General features: G+C 39.2%; 1 protein-coding gene across 4 annotated transcripts in view; it reads left to right on the top strand.

Moving 5' to 3' along the window:
- RPS6KC1 (ribosomal protein S6 kinase C1) overlaps nucleotides 1-17,835 on the top strand; it is a 183,155-nt gene that overhangs the window by 104,143 nt on the left and 61,177 nt on the right. For 3 of the 4 annotated variants that reach the window (XM_002717514.5, XM_070055300.1, XM_070055299.1), the window contains one exon: nucleotides 8,043-8,135. The exons of the other annotated variant lie outside the window; for it this stretch is intronic. In XM_002717514.5, coding sequence (XP_002717560.1) covers nucleotides 8,043-8,135 — 93 coding nt within the window. The remainder of the gene's footprint in view (nucleotides 1-8,042; nucleotides 8,136-17,835) is intronic. 4 annotated transcript variants of the gene reach the window in all.

Below are 17,835 nucleotides of genomic sequence, written 5' to 3' on the forward strand. Positions count from 1 at the left end.
GGTTGGCAAACCTCCCTGTATGCAATCCTGTGAACTTACATAATGTACTGAATACTTCTTGCTCATAATACTCTAAAAGTTTTAGTGTTTCAAAATAACCGGTATTCTCATTCCATTAATGTTAATTTTGAATGTTCTACCTATTTATATTCATTATATTCATTCCAGTCCCCCTATTTTTTTTTTTTTTTTTTTTTGACAGGCAGAGTAGACAGAGAGAGAGAGACAGAGAGAAAGGTCTTCCTTTTTCCATTGGTTTACCCCCAATAGCCCCTCTGGCTGGCGCACCATGCTGATCCGAAGCCAGGAGCCAGGTGCTTCTCCTGGTTTCCCATGCGGGTGCAGGGGCCAAGCACTTGGGCCATCCTCCACTGCACTCCCGGGCCACAGCAGAGAGCTGGATTGGAAGAGGAGCAACCTGGACAGAATCCAGCGCCCCGACCGGGACTAGAACCTGGGGTGCCGGCACCACAGGCGGAGGATTAGCCTAGTGAGCTGCAGCGCCGGCCCAGTCCCCCTACTTTTGCATCTGTGTTATGTTTTCCCACAGATATGTCTGTGGAGCAGTAATTTCTTAGTCAAATAAATAATATAAAGCCTCCAGTGTAGTTTTTGATTTGGAGAACAGAACCATAAAGTATAGCGTTCGAGTTTCTCTTTGATCATAACTTCTAATGAAAATAAGATTGAAGAGATCTAATATAGGAAAGCTGATTATATTAGGTTATATATTAATTCATTAAGCATCTGACTTTATATCTAGCATCAAACTAGATATACTTTGGAGCCAAACAAATGACACAGTCTCTGCGCTTAGAAATCCTATAGCTTAATTAAAAACCAATATGTACACAGTTGATGAAACAAGTTAGTGAGACTAGTGAGGACCGTGTTGAATAATGGGAAATTATATCAGAAAGGATAGAAAGGGTACCTACTAAATCCAGGTTGATCTGTAGGATTCTTTTCATTTCTTAGGGAAGCTAGAGAAGGGTAGATGGATGCTTTTCTTTTATGGCAAGCATTTTTTTAATTTTCTTGTGTGTATGTTACTCTTTTTAAGCCAGGCCCTCATTGGTCATATGATGCTTGATTAAGTTAAATGTCTTCCAGAGGTTTGTGGCTAGCTTGGTGAATTTATTGTTTCTCTTCCTCCTCCTCCTCCTCCTCTTCTTCTGCTTCTCCTTCTTTTTTTCTCTTTTAAAATATTAGTTTATTTATTTGAAAGACAGTTACAGAGAGGGAGAGGCAGAGAGAGAGAGATCTTCCATCTGCTGGTTCACTCCCAAATGGCTGCAAATGGCCAGAATTCGGCCTATATGAAGCCAGGAGTTTCCTCCAGGTCTCCCATGTAGGTTCAGGGGCCCAGGAACTTGGACCATCTGCTGCTGTTTTCCCAGGCACATTAGCAGGAAGCTGGGTTGGAAGTGGAGCAGCTAGAACCCAAACTGGCACCCATCTGTGATGCTAGCACTGGAGGTGGTGGGTTTACACACTACACCACAGCACTGGCTCCTATTTCTCTTCTTTCATTATCTTTGGGCCTGAATTCCTTCGTTTCTTCCCTTCCCCCCCTTTCTCCCTTCCTCCCTTCCTCCCTTCCTCCCAGGTAGAGTTATAAACAGAGAGAGAGAGACAGAGAGAAGGGTCTTCCTTCCATTGGTTCACTCACCAAATGGCTGCTACGGCCGGTGTGCTGCACTGATCTGAAGCCAGTAGCCAGGTGCTTCTTCCTGGTCTCCCATGCGGGTGCAGGGGCCCAAGCACTTGGGCCATCCTCCACTGCCCTCCTGGGCCACAGCAGAGTGCTAGACTGGAAAAGGGGCAGCCGGGACTAGAACCCGGTGCCCATATGGAATGCCGGAGCTGCAGGCGGAGGATTAACCAAGTGAGCCATGGTGCTGGCCCTGGGCCTGATTTTCAACCAGTGCAATGAAGGGACTGGCATGAATGCTTTCTGAGGCGTACTCTGCTCGAATTTTGTGTTAAGCAGATAATATGTCTCTTGAATAAGTGTGCAAACATTTTTTTAAAGATTTATTTTATTTATTTGAAAGAGTTATAGAGAGAGGTAGAAACAGAGAGAGAGAGAGATCTTCCATACACTGGTTCACTCCCCAGATGGCTGCAATGGCCGGAACTGCGCTGACCCGAAGCCAGGAGCCAGGAGCTTCTTCTGGGTCTCCCACATGGGTACAGGGGCCCAAGGACTTGGGCCATCTTCCACTGCTTTCTCAAGCCACAGCAGAGAGCTGGATCAGAAGAGGAGCAGCCGGGAGTAGAACTGGCGCCCATATGGGATGCTGGCGCTTCAGCCAGGGCTTTAACCCACTGTACCACAGTGCCGGTCCCGAAACATTTCTTTCTAGCCTGGCTGATTAAGAAAATGAAATAAACTTTTTTGGCTTTAAAAATTGTTGTTGATTACTTTTTTCCTTTGGGTACAGTGTAAGTCATGACATCCTCCAAGTTTTCTATGATGGTTTAAATTTTTGCTTTTTTGACTGTTTAAGGGGTAAATATGAAAGTTCTAATTCTCCCAGTTATTCATGTTAATATCCTCTTCTAAAAAGAAAAGAAAAGAAAGTGCTCTCTACCCTTTTCCCCTCATTATTTTATTACCAAAAGGCTCCAAGAAAACTTAAGGAGCAGATTTTAGATAGAAATGAGCTTTGTTTTATGGAATGGTGAGCTTTTAAATGAAGGAGATTGGTTTCTGTTCTTTTTTCTTAAATTATAGATAACTGAATTGTTTAAGAATTAATATTGAAAGGGGATTTCCTTAGAAACAAGTTATAATCACATTTTCACTATTTTTAGCTAAAAAAATTTTATTCCAAAACAGTTAAATTTAGAAAAAGAGCAAATGATCTAAATTTTGGCAGAAGAGATTGTGCAGTTCCTAACGTGTGACTGTGTCTTCATCATGCAGTTACAAGGTGTGAACGAAAACCAGCATGTGGAATGTCGACCTCTATGAATAGTTTGTAGATTTTGATAATACTGAAAGTATTTTTCTGTTGTGCCTTTTGTTTGCTGGTCTTATTAGTTGATATTTTTCCATTCTTCTTTAGGAAAAGTAGTTAAACTTGGATGGTGTCACCCTCGGGGGACTCTATAAATCAGTAATAGGGCTGAAGTTAAGTGTCAGGTGAGAAACATGGTCTACATGAGGCTTGGGAGACCAGGTATTAGGGTTGGTAAGTTGCCTGTGAAAATCTTTACAAAGACAGAAATCCGTGCATGAAGCCAAGCTCAGGAGTTGTGTAGTTAGATGGGAGGTTTTGGAGCATGCATCCTTGATAGTCTTTTGTAATGCTTTCCTTTTGCCCTTGGTGACTTATTTTTTCCCCTAAAAGGTATCCCTCTGTCAGGTTATGTGAGAAGTAGCTCAACTTACTCCAAATGTGGTTGGAGAGTCAGCTGCATCAGTATCACCTGGCAGCTTGCTGGAAATGCAGACTCCCAACCTGCCAGATCTTCATTTTAATTAGATCCTCAAGTGATGTGCATATGCATTAAAGTTTGAGAAGTTTTGCACCAACAGATTAGTAAGAACAGAGAGAGGGATCACTGAGAACCAACAATAGTACCAAGGGGCAATGATTGTGGGCAGCCTAAACCACAGCCATAAAGGAAATTTTCAAAATAGAAACAAAGGTAAGCTTCACTTACCCTGTTAACGAGAATATGGAGCAGGAATAGTAAATAGTTTTCACTAGTTTGCTAACTCCAGCCCACAGACAGGGGCTGTAAAGAGTGCCTGTATTTGGGGCCTGCACTGCAATGCAGTGGGTTAAGCCATGACCTGCAGTGTCGGCATCCCATATGGGCGCCAGTTTGAGTCCTGGCTGCTCCATTTCTTATCCAGCTCCGTTTCTAATGCACCTGGGGAAAAAGTGGAGGATGACCCAGCTGCTTAGGCCCCTGCACCCAGATGGGAGACCTAGAAGAAGTTCCTGGTTCCTGGCTTTGGCCAGGCCCAGCCCTGACTGTTGTGGCCGTTTGGGGAGTGAACCAGTAAATGGAAGATTCTCTCTCTCTCTCTCTCTCTCTCTCTCTCTCTTCTCTGGGTCTCTCCCTTCCTCTCTCTGTGACTGTGCCTTTCAAATAAATAAATAAATCTTAGAAAAAAAGAGGTGCCTGTATCAGGGGAGTTGTGAGACAGTGTGGCATTAACAGAGGTACCTGCCGTGGGCTTAACCAGTTGAGTGACATCTACCGGGGCATTTCAAAAAGTTCATGAAAAAGTGCAAATACAAGATAATTTTATTTCGGTGCTAAATTGTGTTTTGAAATCTATATGTAGTTTTTACATCATATGCATATCTGTGAACTTGTTGAAGACCCTTCATCCTTGCCTTTTCTGGCTTTGAAAGTTGTTGGACCATCATATATTCTTGCTCTCTTGACCTTGGCTTATAGACAGACACAGCTACTTCTTGCTTCTCTATGTATATTCTGCTAATAGTGGCTAATAAATGTAAGTGAAAATCTTAACTTTTCTCATTGAGAAAGTCAGCCATATTGTCTAAAAATTTATTCTCCTCTGTGTTAAAAGAGATAGAAATTTCCCTAACAATGGTGCATTATTTCATAAGATTTAATACCCTCTTATCTTTTACTTCTTTGCCATCCTAAGATTGCTTGGTTTTGCTGCATCTCATTTTTCTCATCTGAAGAAAAAAAGAAAATTGTTGGATCTGGTCTCTAAAATCCCTTTCTATTCTTAGAATTCTGTGGATTAGTTTCTTTTTGCCATTTGAAGAAAGAAACAGATCTGTAGGATTCTACCCCATTTAAATGCTACATGTAAGAAATAAAGATTTTTTTTATTGATGATTTATTTCTTGATCTTCTTTGTTCCTTTCTCTGATCTTAAACTTTTATGGGTGGTTAAAGTAGTAAAAGAACTTTATTGATCACTTAGCTTTTGGTCTTTCCTCATTACCATTTCAGCATTCTTATCTTTGCAAGAGTAACCTTAACTAAATAGCTGTTTTCATTGGGTTATTTCTCATAGCAAATCTTGTCATCTAGCCTCTGGAGAATATATTCTAGACCTTTCTTCTTGGTGTTTGAGCCTTGTAAAAACTAACTCTGTGTGTTTAGCTTTATTTTCTCTCTGTTCTCCAATTTGAATGTTATGCCTTCACTGGACCTGGGCCCTTTCAATCCTATATAGGATATTTTTCTCCTAACCTAATTTCCACATAGCATTTAAAAATCACCCTTGATCCCGCTTCTTTCTGAGACAACAGTCTGTCATACACTAATGACTATTTCTGTCGTTTGGGATTTTTAAGAGAATGTTTTATTGTTGTTTGATTTTTTCAGGTATTTGGCTCATCTCCTCAAAGGAATTATGAATGTCTTGAGGTTGGAGACCGTGCTTGCCTTTTAGAAGCTTTACATCCTTCTTAGTTATCATGCGCACAGTGGGTACACAGTCATTTTTTTTGAAAGATGTAGTGGAGATTTTACAGTTTCCTTTCTTTGCTGTTGAAATTGCCAAAGGGAACCTGTTCCTTTCTTTGGAAATGGAAATCTCCAATGGCATCAATGAATCAAAAGGTAGGGATGTCTTTGGCCATATTTTCAAAGACAAGAGTAATGGATAAGAATATCATTTAAAGTACTCTTTTTTTTTTTTTTTTTTTTTTTTTTTTTTTTTTTTTTTTTTTTATAGGCAGAGTGGATAGTGAGAGAGAGAGACAGAGAGAAAGGTCTTCCTTTTGCCGTTGGTTCACCCTCCAATGGCTGCCACAGCCGGCGCGCTGCAGCTGGCGCACTGCGCTGATCCGAAGCCAGGAGCCAGGTGCTTTTCCTGGTCTCCCATGGGGTGCAGGGCCCAAGCACTTGGGCCATCCTCCACTGCACTCCCTGGCCACAGCAGAGAGCTGGCCTGGAAGAGGGGTAACCAGGACAGAATCTGGTGCCCTGACCGGGACTAGAACCCGGTGTGCTGGTGCCACTAGGTGGAGGATTAGCCTATTGAGCCACGGTGCCGGCCCGAAAGTATTCTTTTTTTCCCTTGTAGCCTTTCCCTGAAACTCCTTTTGCCAAAATCACAAAGCGTTCTTTCACGTTCTTGAAAATATAGCAGAGGAAGATGACGTGCTGATGATCAGAAAGTGTGGTATAATAGCTGGCAGGCAGTAGAGTAAGGAGGTGAGTTCTAGGATCTTTCACTGTTCTTCTGACTACCCGTAAACATTCCTGCCATTCTGAGTTACCCTTTATCTATCTGTGAAGTGGGGATTCTAATATTGATTTCCTGTGAGAACCGTACATAGGGAGCATGAGGGATCAATACAGTATAAATTTGTAGATAGAAGAGATTGTTTCTCTGATATGTCTGTTTACATGTGTAACACTAAAATACTTTCCCAAATGTTCTTATAGCCTTAAAAATTCCCCTTAGATTTTAAGCTCTAACGAGACAGAGATGTAACTTTTTTATGGCATTTAGCTCAGCATTCCATGAAGTGAAATATTCAATAAGTAGTTCATGAAACCTATCCAAGAGGCATGAATTAAATAAGTTTTAAAGATTATTGCCCAATCTGTTTACTATTGTCATCAGCTTTCTCAAGTTGTATGTTTAAAAACTAAAGAGTCATCCTTTTTTTAAACATAACTAGATCAGATACATTGTAATTAGTATTGGTGTGCTAAACCTAAAAACAAGCACACAAAAAATTGAAAACCGATTAGAACTGCTGCTTTTAGAAAACTGCACAGGTGGTAGTTTCCCAGTTGTAAGTGACATCTGATTTTTCCAGGCAACCTTCCTCTGCTCTTCCCATCTCTCTTCCTCCTCCTCCTCCTCTAGTTATTTCTCCCTCACTCCTTTCAATGAATGAAAACATGCTAGGCATTGTGAGTATGAAGATGAATAAGGCACATTTCCCGTTCTCTAGGAGCTTTCTGTCTAAGTGATCTTGACCTGCATGGGCTCTTGAAATGTCCAGAAGCTATCTCGGTAATTCTCTTACGATGTTAGGTTAATCAGGGTATTTTTTTCTTCTGCTTATGAGGTCAAAATGTTTCCTTTGTATTCTCATGGCTTCTTAATGTTATAAGGCATGTTCTGCGTAGATCGGACGTCTGCATGTCTCCTGTCAGTCTGTGCAGCATCACCATTTTAATGCAGGGGTTTATAGAGCAATCCTTTCTGGTTCTAAATGCCAGATGGAGGTGTTCTTCGAGTTTTTCTAATCTGACGGCTTATTTTACTGACAGAGAAAAACTAAAACCAATAGATACAAGTTAGTATTATTTCTTAATTTTTAGGGTGCTGAAATGCTTTTCTATATTCACTGATCTCATTTGGTTTTTTTTTTTTTTGGCTAAAAGACTTTTCTGTATCACAGATGTTCAGACATTTGCTGAAAAATTCCCATAAATCATCTCTTAACCTCAATTCTGGTAATGATTGTTTATATGATGGAGTTTCTTAGGTTTTTTTTTTTTATCATTACCAGTAATTTTGCTGCTTGAACTTGAATCTGCTGATTTCCTTTTAAAACATATAGCAGATATGTATAAGATAACATTAAAAGAACATAGTTTCATGATGACAGAGAATGGCCTGTTACTCTCCCCCTCTCCCTGCCCCACTTCTATTCATTAATACATTGGTTTTTAGTTATCCCCTTCTAAACTACTCTTGTACCATATCGGGTAAATATAAGGCTGTGATTGATTGTTGTCTCAAGTTACCTGTTTGTTGAAAAAGTTTCATGCTAGCTGTGTAGTCCTGAATTAAAATATTGCTCTAGAAACTATATCAGCTCATTAATTTTTCTTTTTAAAATTTTGTTTTCAATGTTATGAGTTATTTACTTGCAACTTTTTCCTTACTTTTTCTTTTTGATTTTTTTTTTTATTTTTCATTACAAACAAACTTCTTCCTTTTATCTTTCCATTCTCTGATTTATGATAAATTTAGTTTCCTTTGGCCTGGCATTTGCTTCAGCAGGCAGTCTTCCTTCAAGTACCTCCCTGATTGATGTGTAATCTTTGATATCTTCCATTAGCCTCCAGGATTACTAAGTTCAAGGCCCCCTTGGAACCTAAGGAGCCCTGCCGAGGAGCTGAAGGCCTTCAGAGTCCTTGGGGTGATTGACAAGGTAATTCTTCAGTGTCTCTTCAAGAGTTTAGTCATAAATCGACTGCATGCTGACATTTTGTCTTTGAAGCTTTGGATCTTAAGGATATGAAACAAAAGGAGAAAATGACTCAAATGCATCTGCACTTTAAAATAACAAAAGCAGACTAGAAAAAGCTTTTATCTAAGCAATTCATGTAAGGTCATGCAAAATATATTTGAGCTAAAGGAGTGGGTACATATTTGTTGGCATTCTGTCGAGTAAGGGGTTTGGTTTTATAAAAGTGTTGTAGTAAGGTGAAGATGCACTTTGGGTTAATGTTGTGAGTTGGTAATTGTTCAACATGCATTGATATAGTCTAATAGTAAAGAGAAAGGCGGCGTTTCTTAATAACTGTTCTTTGTTGAGTACCTACTGCGTGTCAGATTCTCCTAATCCTGTTGTTTTTATCTTTATGGGAAATTGATGTTTAGAGCTAACTTAAGTAACTTGCCCAGAAGTCACATAACTAATTTGGAGATTCAGACCTTAATCTTTGTGACTCCAAAACCCAATAGCTTGGCTTTTTCCACTAAAACAATCCCACCTCTCAAAAAATTTATGTTTGCAATAAAAATACTGAGCTAACAGCAATATCTGCCATTATTGCATGCAAATTTGATGACATCTCAGATGTGGTAAGTAACAGTACTGACCCTGTTTAATAGTTTACAAATTAATTTAAAAATCTTAGACAGTAAACCTTGTTTTTGTTTATTTGTGAGACAGATGGGGGTGGGAGAGAGAGAGATGTTGATTGATTCTGTCTGCTGGTTTGCTCCCCAGATTTCTAACAGCCAAAGGCTGGGAGTCCCACATGGGAGGCAGGAGCCAAATTACTTGAGCCATACCTCTGCCTCCCAGGGTCTATATCAGCGGAAACCTATAGTCAGGAGCAGGGCTTCATGTTGAAGTCTGGGCTTCCCAGTATGGGGCATGAGTATCCCAGTTGGTGTCTCAACTGGTAGACAGATTCCTACCCCAACCTATATTTTAAATGTATTTGATCAATTACTATGTAACTATTCAAAATAGAAGAAAATGGTTTATTTGATATTAAGGTATAAGTTAATTTATATCTTTCCCACCATCAGCCATTTTTTGAAGTACCTTAGTATTCATTTATAACCTAATGTTCATTGAGTATATTTTCTGTTCTAAACTATACATGTGATTCTGTGTTCTTCTCCTCTTCTAGCCCCCTTTCTTCTATCATAATTCTGAGATAGCCTCTTAGCTATGTTTTCTCTAACTTTTCCAGTTTGGAGAACATTGTATTTACAAGTAGATGGAAACAAAATGATAATTGAATAGTACTAGATTCTTGATTTCTGTGTAGATACGTGTACTTTCTTTTTTTTAAGAAAGCTTTTTTTAGTGTACCTTCTTGATATACAGTTTCTGCCCCTTGTCTTAGATTTAATACTTTCAACAAGAAATCTTGGGTGAAGCTATGAGTCTCAACAGGTTTGTCCAAACAAGAACTTTTGACAGTAGAGGCATAATTGATTAGTCTTTACTCTGTTAACCTGGGAAGTGTGTTGTGTATTCGTTGGCCTCCATTTAACAATTTAAAATTAACTATTTAAATTAGAGAGATAAGGAAATACGTATTTTGGGAATTAGCAAGCTTTAAAAGTTTTTAAAATTTGTAATATAATGTCTACTTTTAAAAACATGGATTAGGGGCCGGTGGTGTGGCGTAGTGGGTAAAGCCACCACCTGCAATGCCATCATCGCATATGGGCGCCGGTTTGAGTCGCAGCTGCTCCTGTTCCAATCTACCTCTCTGCTGTGGCCTGGGAAAGCAGTAGAGAGGATGGCCCAACTCCTTGGGCCCCTGCACCTGTGTGGGAGACCTGGAGGAAGCTCCTGGCTCCTGGCTTTGGATCAGCGCAGCTCTGGCTGTTGTGGCCAGTTGGGGAGTAAACCAGCAGATGGAAGACCTCTCTCTCTCTCTCTCTCTCTCTCTGTAACTCTGACTTTCAAATAAATAAATAAATAAATCTTTAAAAAAAATCCATGGGTCAGTAGATTTTTTTAAAAATTGAATTTTTTTAAAGATAGGTTCCTCTCCATTGTAAGGAGGAATATCTAAAATTTTGGTTTTAGGAACTTGAAGTTTGGAAGAGAAATGTTGCATAAATTCTAAATGTGAGAAAATATACAGAATGTTAATCTACTTCCTGCAGAACACATTTTCTTGGATTCTTATTATCGTATCTGTTTTGATGAATTATTTTGCATGCTATCTATTAACTTAGAAAAGTACAGATCTGAATTGAACTGTGTTAGGAATGGGATTTTACAAACTTTTGTTTAGAAAGTAAACAAAGCAGATTTGTTCACTAGTATCTAGACTGTAGGCTACATGAGACAAAGCCTGGGTCTTTCTCATTCACCACTGTAAACTCAGCTTCTAGAATCACGTCTGGCATGTAATGGGCACTCAATATTTGTTGAATAAATGAATTGAAATTTAAGTAATTTTAAATACATCATATTTAGAGTGACACCTACTGGTGTAATCTGAGACTGCTCCCTAGTACCATTTTCAGTGCACACAATGGTACGAGGTACAAGATTCAAAAAGGTGTCTTCCCGTGGGGACGGTAATTCCATAGCTGTGCATTGATCTAGTATTCAAAATGAAGTAAGTGACTTTCTGTTCTTTAATTGGAGTTATATGCTCTTTCATTAACATAGATAAACAATGTGGGATTTAAGCATCAGAGTTCATTATGAAAAAACAAAAATCTTCAACAAAATATTGGAAAGTAGAACTTAGCAATACCTAAAAAAGTATTATATCCCATAATCAAATGGAGTTGATTCCTGCAATGCAAGGTGGATTAAATATTTGAAAATCAATGTAATCCAACCATGTTAATAGCATAAAGAAGAAAGTCACATGATTATAGCAATTGATACATAATTAGCATCTGAATATTCAAAGGCAATTCATGAACAAAACTTCTCTAAAAACAGAAGAAAGGGAAACTTTCCTTAACTTGGTAAATGATATCTACATAAAACTTAGAGCTAATATCATACCCAATGGTCAGTACTGAATGATTTATTCCCAAGATGGGAAACAAGGCACATTTTTAGTCCTGATATTCAACATGATATTGGAAGTTCTAGATAGTGCTATAAGGGAAGAAAATGAAGTAAAAGACATTGGGATTGGAAAGAAAGATAAATACTTTTCCTTGTTTAAAGGTAGCAGTCAACACATATAAAGCCATGAGATCCATCATAAAACAGGAATAAAAGATTTCAGTAAAGTTGCAAGATAGAAAAAAATGAGCATAGAAAAATTTGTTAGTATTTCTATATACTACCATCAAACTCATAAAAACTGGAATTAAAATAAAATACTATTTATAATCATTCTAATAATACAAAAGTAGTAGATTTTATAAATCTAGCAAAATATGTATGGGACTTTTCTTAAAAGATTTATTTTTTTTATTTGAAAGAATTACAGAGAGAGAGAGAGAGAGGTCTTCAATCCACTGATTCACTCCCCAAATGGCTGCTATGGCCAGAGCTGATCCCATCCAAAGCCAGGAACCAAGAGCTTCTTCCGGGTCTACAACATGGGTGCAGGGGCCCAAGGATTTGGGCCATCCTCTGCTGCTTTCCCAGGCACATTAGCAGGGAGCTGTTTTGGAAATGGAATAGCCAGGACTCAAACCAGGGCCTCTATTAAATGCTGGCGCTGCAGGGCTTTCACCAGCTGTGCCACAGAGCTGACTCCCATGTAGGACTTTTATGCTGTAAACAAACTTCAAAATACCCTGATAGAAATTAAAGATGTAAATAATTGGAAAACCATGTTTATAACCAGAGGATTCAATGTAGTAAAGATATGAATTCTGGAGATGGGTGTTTGGCACAGCAGTTAAATTGTTGGGATGCCTGCATCCTATACTGGCGTGATTGATTCGGTTCTGGTCCTGGCTTCTCTTCCAATTCCGGCTTCCTGCTTTTGCACACCCTGGATGCATTAGTTGATGGTTCAAGTACCTGGGTTCATGCTGCCTATGTGGAAGACCTGGATTGACTCAGTTTCTTGACTTTAGACCGGCCCAACCCTGGATTTTGCAGTCTTTTGGAGAGTGAACAGTGGATGGAAGATTCTCTCTCTCTCTCCTTTCTCTCTGCCTTTCAAATAAAAATAATAAATGAATCTATTAAAAAATTTTTAAAGAAAGGATGCATGTGCTCCCCAAATTGATACACAGTTTTGACACACTCATCAGCAATTGTAGTTATAAACCAGGTTATTCTTAAGTAACACCCCTGACCTCAGCTAGGTTCTCACAGTGAATATTGGAGAAAAATCCTCTGAGGCTTTCAAGAGGGAGGCAGGTGAGGGTACAGCAAAAACTGGTGGACATTCAAGGAGAAATTGATGATTCCACTATTATATTTGTTTTTTTAAAGATTTATTTATTTATTTGAAAGACTTACACAGAGAGAAGGAGAGGCAGAGAGAGAGAGAGAGAGGGAGAGAGGGAGGGGTCTTCCTCCATCCACTGGCTCACTCTCCAATTGGCCACAATGGCCGGAACTGCGCCAATCCAAAGCCAGGAGCCAGGAGCTTCTTCTGGGTCTCCCATGTGGGTACAAAGGCCCAGTGACATGGGCCATCTTCTACTGCTTTCCCAGGCCATAGCAGAGAGCTAGATTGGAAGTGGAGCAGCTGGGACTTGAACCAGTGCCCATAGGGGATGCCAGTGCTGCAGGTGGTGGCTCTACCTGCTATGCCACATTACTGGCCACCACTATTATATTTGGATTTGTCAAGACCTCTCTTTAAAAAATGAGTGGGTGTAGCAGGCAGAAAATCATTAAGGACACAGTTGAATTCAACAGCACTTTAACTACCTGGATTTAGTGGATGTCCATAAACTAGTTCATCCAAAACCAGAAGAGTGCATGTTTTTCTCAAACTAATGCAGAATATTCATTAGGATAGACCACATTCTTGTCCATAAAACATACCTACACAAATTTAAAATACAAAATATACAATGTATGCTGTCAAATCAGAATTAAACTAAATAACACAAATAGGTAGAAAATTCCAAAATATCAGAAGTTATGCAACATACTTCTAAATGACACATGGGTTGAAGAATGTATCTTAAGACAAACTTTCAGTTGTCTTATGAGATGCAGTAAAAGCAGTTCTTAGAAGGAATTTTATACTGTTAAATGAATAAATTAGAAGAGAGAGAAATCTAGATTAAATCTAGTAATCTAAGTTTCTACCATGGGAATCTATAAATAGAAAAGCAAATTAAATCCATAGTAAGAAGATGGAAAAAGTCATAAAAATTGTGTAGAAATTAATGAAATTGAATGCAGGAAATCATAGAGGATTAATAGAGAAAACAGGAAATTAATAGAGAAATTAACAAAACTAAATGCTGGTTTTTGAAGATATCAATAAAATTGATAAGCCTTTAGTCAGGATAATTAAGAAAAATAGAATAAAAATGAAAGAAGGACCATCACGACAGATCCCATGGATGTTAAAAGAATAATAAACACTTGAGCAACTCAAATTTGGTAATCACAGATTTGATAACCTAGATGGAATTGAGCAGTACTTTCAAAGACATAAGCTGTCAGAAGTCATAAAAGAAGAAGCAAGCAATCCAAATAAGTGTATAGCTATTGAATAAATTGAGTCAATAATTAATAACCTTCCAGTATAGAAAGTGTGTGTTTTCACTATTGAATCCTACCAAGCATGAACAGAAAAATTATACCAATTGTCTATCATGTCTTCTAACAGAAAGAAGAAGAAAGATTATTTCCTAATTCAATCCGTGAGCTTGGCATTGTCCTAATACCAAAACCAGACAAGGAGATTACAAGAAATAAAAATGAAAGACCAGTGTCTCTCATGAACATAGTTTGAAAAAGTCTCATTAAAATGTTAGAAATTGAATACAACAGTGAATGAAAAGTGTTATAAAATATGGCCAAGTGGAATTTATCACAGTAGGCAGAGCAGGTTCAACATTCAGAAACTAAGGTAGGGTCGGCATTGTGCTCAACCAGTTAAGCCTCCACTTGCAGCGTCAGCATTCCATGTTAGAGCACTAGCTTGTGTCTTGGCTGGTTAGCTTCTGATCCAGCTTTCTGCTGATGCACGTGGGAAGGCACTGGAAGATGGCCCAAGTACTTGGGACCCCACCACCAATGTGCAAGACTCAAATGGAATTCCTGACTCCTGGCTTCAGCCTGGTCCAGCCCTGGCTGTTGCAGCTATTTGGGGAGTAAACCAGTGGATGGAAGATCTCTCTTTCTTTTTCTCTGTCACCCTGCTTTTCAAATAAATCTTTACAAAAGAAAAACTGAAATACTCCAGCATATCCATAGGCTAGGAAGAAAAATCACATAATTCTATCAGTAGATGTTCAAAAAAGCATTTGGCATTATGTAACACCCTTGATGAAAGCTCTCAGAACTTAACTTGGGGGAACTTCCTCAGCTTGAAGAGAATGTTTACAAAATGCCTAAACTGACATTACAGGTAATGGTGCAGAACTGAAAGTCTCCTGACAACATCAGTAACAAGACAAGGATGTCTCCTCCTCTTATGTGCTTTTTTTTTTTTTTTTTTAGATTTATTTATTTATTTTGAGAGGTAGAGTTACAGACAGAGGTAGAGTTACAGAGGGAAAGACAGAGAGAAAGGTCTTTCATCTGCTGGTTTACTCCACAAATGGCTGCAACAGTTGGAGCTAAGCCGATCAGGAGCCAGGAGCCTTTTTCGGGTCCACTACTTGTGTGCAGGGGCCCAAGCACTTGGGCCATCTTCTACTGCTTTCCCAGGCCATTAGCAGGAAGCTGGATAGGTAGAGGAGCAGCGGGGCAAGGAACTGGAGCTCGCTCATATGGATGCTGGTGCTGCAGGCAGAGGCTTTACCTACCATGCCGCAGCGCCGGCCCCCACCATGCTTTTCTAACAGTACTGGAAGTCCTACCTAATAAAGTAGGAATAGAAGAACTAAAATGTATTTAAATTGGGAAGGAAGAAATAGAACTGTCTTTGTTGACGGATGGTATGTTTGTCTATGCAAAAAAAAAAAAAAATCTGAAAGAATACAAAAATGTCTGGAATTAATGATTATTGCAAGGTTATAGGATACAAAATTAATATACAAAAGTCAATAGGCTGAAGTGAAAAAGATATAATTCACTCATAACCCTGATGACCATTAAAAATTGGTTTTGCATTTTGATAAGTGAAGAGACTTCAAAAATTTCATGTAAAAATGGAATTAAAAGCCAGTTTATTTTGGTGCAAAAAGTTTTTGAAATCTAGGCATAGGTTTTCATAATGTTCATTTCCATGAACTTTTTGAAATCTTTGCCTACACTGCTCCTCTCCTTTTTCTATTCTAATATGCACAGGAAGGTCCCATTAGCCTGTGACTTCAAATGAGATCATAGTGTTGTTAACATCTAACTTATAATGACTTTTGGTAGCCTTTACCTGCATTATAACGGGACCTTCTTTTGTACCTTTTCCATCCCAGAACTATTTCTGAGAGTCTACGGTCTCATATGAGTTTACCAGTGAATGTGTATACTGGAAGGTCCTGCTCTGCCACTCTCCAGGCCTGCAGGGGTTCCTTGGTGGTTCCGTGTCTGCCTCAGACACTGCTATTCTTCCTCAGCGTAGTGCTTACCAGACTGTTGTTGATTGCCCTCTTCCATGTTGAACTTGGTTTCCCTAGGGCAGAGATCACATCTGGCGTGTTCATAGCTTTTCCCTTGATCTCTAATACTGTGCCTGCACATAATAGGCATTCAGCAAATATATGTTGAATTGATTTCTTGAATTTTGCTCATTTGGGGAGGGGAGAGGTCAGATGCCCACCCGTCAGTTTGCTTTTTAATTTTATGTATGATCTCAAATGTTTTTCTGTTATCTTTTATATTTTTTTCCTTTAAGTTTTGCTTTCAGTACTGTTTAATCAGGCTTTTTTGTTTGTTTGTTTTTTTATATCAAGAAGAGAACTTGCATCCTTTGTATATTTGGAGCACAACAGTTTATTTTTCATGTTAATATTTCTAGAGGATTCCAGTTTAGCATCATTAGGGTATATCAGAATAAAATACCTCTGGACTGTCTCTTCTACAAGCTGAAATCTGCAGTGTTATGAAGAAAACAATTTTCTTGATTTACTATATAACAATTTTTGTTACTTTTTATAATAGACTTAAAAAAGTCCAATTTTTTAAAGTGTATACTGGCACTTGGCACATGAATATATCGCTTTTTTTTTGTGCCCAAACTGTTCTGTACTTTCTGATCATTTTATCAATTACAGGCTGTTTATGGAATGAGTTAAGCTATCAGATATATTTTTGGGATCTGTGCCCTAAGTAGAATCATTTTGTATGCCTGGTTTAATTCATTATGGCTATTGTCTGTGTTTGAGGATGATGCAAAAAAGTTGGTGTCAGATATACTTTCTGGTGTTTAGTGGCTGATTCTGTGGTACATAGCTGCTGTCATAAAACACTGTGCTGAAAACTGTTGTATTGAAAGGAGGGATGCAAATGGGATAGATAGAAGTCATGCTTTTAAGAGTCCAGTGGAACATCAGTCATTGTGAATGAGGAAGAAGTGATAGGACACTTGCATGAGACAGTTTGAAATGCTGTGATGCGGATGGGAGGAAGGAGTTTTCTTAAGGATTTCAGAATGACCCACAGGCTCAGGTGTAGTCACTCATAGTGCCAGATTGTGCAGCTAATGTTAATAACCATAAACTAATTTGTATTGTTGAAGGGAATGTAGCTTGCCCATAGATTTTTTTTTTTTTTTTTGACAGGCAGAGTGGATAGTGAGAGAAAGAAACAGAGAGAAAGGTCTTCCATTTGCCGTTGGTTCACCCGCCAATGGCCGCCACGGCTGGCGTGCTGCGGCCAGCGCACCGCGCTGATCCGAAGGCAGGAGCCACGTGCTTATCCTGGTCTCCATGGGGTGCAGGGCCCAAGCACTTGGGCCATCCTCCACTGCACTCCCTGGCCACAGCAGAGAGCTGGCCTGGAAGAGGGGCAACAGGGATAGACTCCGGCGCCCCGACCGGGACTAGAACCCGTTGTGCCGGCGCCGCTAGGTGGAGGATTAGCCTATTGAGCCGTGGCGCTGGCTGCCCATAGATTTTAACTATAAAGTCAGAATAAACTTTGATGATAATTAATAATACATCTTTTAAAAAGATTTATTTATTTATTTATTTATTTATTTTTATTTGAAAGGCAGAGTTACAGAGAGGCAGAGAGAGAGAGAGAGAGAGAAAGTCTTCTAACCACTGGTTCACTCCCCAGATGGCTGCAATGGCTAGAGCTGAGCTGATCTGAAGCCAGGAGTTTCTTCCAGGTCTCCCACATAGGTTCAGGGGCTCCAGGACTTGGGCTGTCCTCTATTGCTTTCTCACGATGCAGCAAGAGCTGGATCAGAAGTGGAGCAGCCAGGACTCAAACTGGCGCCCATATGGGATGCCGGCACTGCAGGCGGGGGCTTAGCCCACTATACCACAGCACTGGGCTCAATAATACCATCTTTAAGGAAGTACATATATCTAATATACTTATTTTGATGATAAGGGGCAACCACGTTTGAGACACATAAATATTAGTT

This window comes from Oryctolagus cuniculus, chromosome 13 (genome assembly GCF_964237555.1).
Source record: "Oryctolagus cuniculus chromosome 13, mOryCun1.1, whole genome shotgun sequence".
NCBI classification, from domain to species: Eukaryota; Metazoa; Chordata; class Mammalia; order Lagomorpha; family Leporidae; genus Oryctolagus; species Oryctolagus cuniculus.